General features: G+C 30.3%; 1 protein-coding gene across 1 annotated transcript in view; it reads left to right on the top strand.

The window, feature by feature from the left end:
* Positions 1-775: 775 nt before the first annotated feature.
* Positions 776-6,137, top strand: part of LOC123212819 (phosphatidylserine decarboxylase proenzyme 3-like) — a 49,063-nt gene continuing 43,701 nt past the window's right edge. Inside the window, exons 1-8 of the mRNA XM_044632025.1 lie at positions 776-1,036; positions 1,122-1,201; positions 1,294-1,318; positions 2,374-2,433; positions 3,046-3,114; positions 4,247-4,339; positions 4,408-4,458; positions 5,924-6,007. Coding sequence (XP_044487960.1) covers positions 860-1,036; positions 1,122-1,201; positions 1,294-1,318; positions 2,374-2,433; positions 3,046-3,114; positions 4,247-4,339; positions 4,408-4,458; positions 5,924-6,007 — 639 coding nt within the window. The 5' untranslated portion in view covers positions 776-859. The remainder of the gene's footprint in view (positions 1,037-1,121; positions 1,202-1,293; positions 1,319-2,373; positions 2,434-3,045; positions 3,115-4,246; positions 4,340-4,407; positions 4,459-5,923; positions 6,008-6,137) is intronic.

Below are 6,137 nucleotides of genomic sequence, written 5' to 3'. Positions count from 1 at the left end.
GAGGAAATGATTAGTTTTCCAAACCAAATGAGTAAAATAATACAAACTTTGTATACTTTTTAAATATTAATAGTTAAATAATTATTTTACTCTTAATCATAACTAAAAATTTTAGTAGAAATTGATTTATGAGAAATACTTTGAATTTTTTAAATTCTATGGGTAAAAACAGGAGCAGACTAAACCTTGGGGGAACAAATTCTTTTGGCCCAATTAGGAACTAGAAATTCAAAGTTTTAGTGGAAACCGGGCTTTACAATTGCCGCCAGTCACAGCCTACAGAAACCACACGATGGGGTACCGTTGGAATATCCAATAAATGGCGAAGACTGACAAAAAGGTGTGAAGGAATGTCAGCGCATATGCGCGTTCCTCCTTTTATGCTTTTTTATACACACAAATGTAAAAAGACTAACAACTATTCCCAGAGTATAAATAGGCAAAAATATCTCTTTATAATTATTATGAAGTAATAATAAAATTAATAATATAAGGGAATTTATTAAATAATTATTAATATATTATATAATTGTTGGATATAAATTATGAAAATTAGATTGTGATTATGTTATAATAACAGTAATAATCAATTAGCATATGTTTATTATAAATTAGGATTTAAGTCATTGTTTAACAAATAAATTAAAAGACGGATTATAATAATCCACAATAAATTATTTAGGTTATTCTAAAATACATTATAATTAACTATTTAATTTAAATAAGTTTATATTAAAACATTATATTTTAAAAGATAAGAGAGGTATTATTATTTTATCAAACCTGAGGTCGTGATAACTCCTGAAAATAATCTTCAGCAAAAGCATATTCAGCGCATTTCAGTTCTCTCTGAAGGTCAATGGGGAACGAAAACTCTAAAGGTTCTTCTACAAATGAAAGGCCCTCGCGCTTGTCTCGATTCAAGCAGAAGCTTCACTTCCGTCGGCCACGTAACAGTGGCTCCACTTCTTTATCTCATCATAAGTTGTTTACTGCGGACGACTTCGCAGGAATTGCTATACTCACTCTCATCGGCGTAATTATAAACTTCTATCATTTTTTGACTTTTTTATTATATTGACGGAAATTTTCATATTTACTTTTCTTCTTAAATAAATTAGGCTGAAATGAAGTTCAAGGACAGGTGGCTTGGATGTGTTTCTTTTGGAGAGCAGACGTTTCGCACTGAGAAATCTGAAAAGTTGAGCGACTGCATCTTAAATTACTTGTTTCTAATTTTGTGTTTAATTTTTTTACTAGGTTTTTGTTGATTTTTCATTTTTGTTTGTGCAGCACGGATAAACCTATTTGGAATTCTGTGAGTTCTCTCTAACGCTTTGATTTTGCTTTCCAATTTGACAATTCTAGTCAGTGCATCAATGTCATAAAGTTTTCGTTTTTGGCAATTAGCATTTTCTCTCTTAATTGCATTTTTCTTACGATGGTGCCATTGATTTTTTTCTTTTTTCTGCTGGGTAGGTACTAGATGTATCAATATGTTTTTGATGTAGGATTTTAGGGAAAGTTTAAGATGGCTGAGGTAGGGAAAATGAGGCGCTTTTCTGTGATGCACCCAACCATTTAATATTAGATATCTGGGACAGGAGAAGAGGATGGAGTGCTTTATGACATATTTGAGCTGGAGTGCAGGAGATGGCAGGCTTGGGATAGCCTTGTATGGGATAGATTGCTTTTGTAAATGTGCAAGTTCTTGCTAGAATAAAAAGGGGGAATGAGTAGTGGCAACAGAAGTCTAACATATAAATTTTGGGATAAAATTTAGTGCATAAAAAATCCATTATGCTTTTTCTACATAATTGATGTTAACTTTGTTATAATTAAATATATGAAGAGCTCTTGAATTTCATTGACATCATAGTTGGGTAATTTATTTGCAGATTTTCTACTTTTGTACCAAACTCATCTTACTATGAGCTATATAATAATAAATTTGGATCGCGTTTGTCTAGTTAATTTGTGTGGCAACCTTTCATAGATTCCTCAGGATGATCAAAACATAACTACTTGTGACTCCCTGCTGTCTTGAATTTCTTTTTTGGCAAAATGTATTGTAAGTACCGTTTGATTGAAGTATATGTAGCTTTAACATTCTTTACCATGCATTTCTCGACAACTGCTTTGGCTTTTCTGCTTCTGTTGCGAGCCTACGAACTTGCAGCTATGAAACTGCTTTTGGTCTTGTGCCATTATGTTGATACTATATTTGTTGGTCTAATATCATTATTTTTGGACGTGTTTTCAAGTTTGGAATCTTATTTTTATTCTTTTCTTAATGTCTTGTGTCATATAAGTTGTCAGATTTTCTATTTGCCCATGTGGCCATTATTATACCCTTTTTTTGACGTTCTACAGGAAAAAAAACTTCTTCTGGAACGAAATGGGCCTCACATTGCTAGGATATCAGTATTTGAGGTATCAAATAAACTTTAACTTGTTTTTTCCAAAGTGCTTTGATATTTCATTTTTATATGCTTCCTTGTATGTAATAATCTGAGTGCTGTAGGCAAATTTTAAGGTTCAATTGTCAGTCTTCTTTTTCTGATGTACTGTCTCTTTCTTATATAAAAGCTATTCCATTGCTTCATATAATTCTCCTGTCTTGTTTGGTGCAACAGAAATTGGGTTAGGAATTATATTTCTTGGTATAAGATTAGATTTCAATCCTAGTATTTTGATAACAGAAGCTTTTAGCATCAATTACAAAAATGGCTTTGTGGACTTTGTCAAGTGAACTCAAACCCCTGATTTGTGATTATTTAAAAAAAAAAACATGTAAACCTTCGAGGGATTGCAATGCACTGAGTTTGTGGACTTTCATTAGTTTTATATCATTTTTCATTCTTACTTTCTCTTTCATGAGTCTATAGTGATAAAATTATACAAGCAAATTTGATGGGTGAAACTGCAGGAATTATACAAGCAAGCAAATTTGATAAAATTATTAAACTGCAGGAATTTTATGGTCCTTGTATAATAATTTCTTAGTCATTCTGATCACTTCATCAAATTTTTGAAATGCTGCAGACGAATAGAGTGTCAAAGAACAATCTCATAGGATATTGTGAGATTGATCTACTTGAATTTCTTACACGGGTGAGTGATTTTCTTATTCAAATCTCGAAGCACTTTTTGCAAATCATTTTTTACATGCTTGTACATGTGTGTACTCGCAATAAAGAGGTAGGGTAATGGTAGTCTTACCATTTTTTTGTGTGTGTGTGCATTTATGTGATGTCAGTGATATGAGTTTTAAGAGTTTGAAATGTTCTTTCGTGCTGCTTAAGTTATTGTTAATGGAAGGGCATTATAAAGAATTATGCATATGATATTTGCTATGTAAAATTAATATTTCAAGGACTTATATTCTTGGTTATCAAATTTACAGTTGCTCACAGTGGTTTATTTTATTTTTTCATTTATTGAACATTTCATCATATTTACTATACCAGTAATTTATATTTTGCTTTCATTCTATCTCTCTGATGCAACTATTGTATTAGAGTTTTGACTGTTTCAAATCCAATGCAATTTGTCAGTAACCAAAGTGGCCAAGTATAATCTGTGGGGGAACTTTGAATGTAATCCTAACTGATCCTGGATTGAAATCCACTCCTAGCCAAACCAAACTGGATACAAGTGAGATCTAAACCAAAGTGATCAAATTCAATATCAAGAGACTGGGATTCAACCCAATCTAATCCAAAAAAGTTATTTTTTCTTCAATGCTATGAGTATATGCCATTTCTTCTAATGTAATTGAAAACATAGATGCCTTTGAGTGGTTGGTCCAACCTTATTTTGGCGGTTTTTATTGGGGTAATTCACAAAATGATCCAACTTGAGTGATTTTAGAAATTCTGGATCTAGTAAACAATCCATCACCTCATAAAAATCTATAAAAGTTGGGCCTTTTTGGATTTGATTTCTGTGTCTAATTTTTTATCTTGAACACTCTATACATCCTTTATAGGTTGATGCTTCTTATATTATTTATTTAACTTGACATTTTGATACAAGATTATTTGCAAGAAAAAAAATTGTCCTTGTTTCTTTTGGTATAATTAATGTCATTAATATACTTAGCTTCTCTCTACTTGCTAAGTCTAGCTTATCTTATTGGTAATGGATATTAATAATTTTTGTACTTTTGGTATAATCATTGCAAGTTGATGTATTTATATTTATCTTTATTCACAGTATTTGTTGTAATAATGTTGTGTTATAGGATTCGGATTCTGACTTTGAGGTATTCGACCTTTCCAATCCGTCATCACCTGATGTAGTTGTTGGCAACATTTCTCTTTCGTGTTCTGTTGAGGTATGTATTATTCTGTTGTTAGATGTAAACAATATTAATGATTCTTAACATCTTTAAATTATTGGCAGGATCGAATTGAAACGGAGAAAAGTTTTGCAAGACGCATCTTATCTATTGTGGTATGTTTCAAATGTTCATAAATTATATTCTGAGTTGCATGCTTATCATCGTCATTATCATCATCTCTATCTCAGGACAGTTAATCATTTATACTATGTGAGCATTGATTAGATGGTTACCTAGTAGGAATAAAAGTTAGATTTAATCTTATTAGAAAGTTCTATCTTGTTGTGATATGATTAGGTTAGTAGTTTATAAATTACTATAAGTTTGTCTATATAGTTTAGGTTTTTTTAGAAGCTGTGCACTTATGGATAGGGTTATATGTCCCAAATTTGACTTCAAATAATTAAGCTAATTTTCTTGCACAAAAACATTATTCCTAACCCTATCCATAAGTGCACAGCTTCTAAACATTTTCCCACCCAAGGTTTGGCCCAAAAACATTTTCCACCTCTGATTGACATAAATAACATTTTTCTATCAAAAATCAACCTCTATTTAAAAAAAAGACTAATGGCATAAAAGGCGAAATAGTATTTAACCATCTATTAATTTTAATAAATAAAAAAAACAATAGCTTTCTACTAGACTTAAATGTTTTAAACATGATAATTTAAATCTAAAAAAATTTAAAAATTCACAAATTAATTTTTGAAATCATTTCAAACCTCCATATATTTTGAAATTATTATATAGTTTCAATAGTTGTAATAGGACATCTGCACCCATAATTTATTACTTTTTATTCAATTCTTTAGGGTGTAACTGTTATTTTTGAAACAAACAGAGGTAGACTGATTTTAAAAATATTCCAAAGACCCCAAATTTTTTTGAATTTCCATAAACCCCTTGAAAATATTTAAAAGGTGCCAAACTTTTTTTTTGTAACTGTCATCTGTTGATTATTACTATTGATATGTGTCCTTTTGGGTCATTAGCTTTTCTAGGCATTATATTGCAAATGTAATATTGTGGATGATTAAAAGATGGATCTGCATTTATGGTTTTTTTAAATAAATGACATGATTATTTGATAAATTTCAATCAATAACATGTGACTCAGCTGTGGAGTATTCAAATAAAGTTTCGGAAGCTAGTGAAGCTAGATATATATCGTAACATTTTGTAACTTAAAGATATATCACACAGAAAATAGATTTGACTTACAATGATTCAACCTTTGTACTGCTAAATTACCAAATAAATTAATTACTGAAAAAAATTACCAAATAAATTTTGTAATTATAAGAAGGGTAAAAGTTATCCACCCCTTGAGAAATCGATAAGTCTTAAGTTTCTCAATGATGTTCAAAAACTATAAAATACCTACCTAGAATTATTGAAAGTTTATTTAAATTGAAATTGAAATTGAAATTGTTGGAACCCTTGGGAATTATCAATCTCTTGGAGGGCAGGTAAAATCAACCTTTGTGAATTCTCTTAATTTATAAATTTGAATTCTAGAAATTTTGTAGACCTATTGTGATTTTTAACTTATTTGAGCCCTTGTCTTCTTTATAGGATTATGATGAAGATGGAAAACTTTCGTTCTCAGAGTTCTGTGACTTAATTAGTGCTTTTGGCAATCAAGTGGCTGCTAGCAAGGTTTGAACATTGTTTTATATTTTTTAATTTTCAATTTAATTTCTTGAATATGGTTTTGCAATGTGTAAAATGGATATTAACTTCTTATACTATCTGGTTTCTATGAACACCTTTTGGGGTTGTATGCATT

This window comes from Mangifera indica, chromosome 4 (genome assembly GCF_011075055.1).
Source record: "Mangifera indica cultivar Alphonso chromosome 4, CATAS_Mindica_2.1, whole genome shotgun sequence".
Lineage (NCBI taxonomy): Eukaryota > Viridiplantae > Streptophyta > Magnoliopsida > Sapindales > Anacardiaceae > Mangifera > Mangifera indica.
Note: the sequence above shows the minus strand (reverse complement) of the source record. Positions and strands in the feature narration are given on the sequence as shown.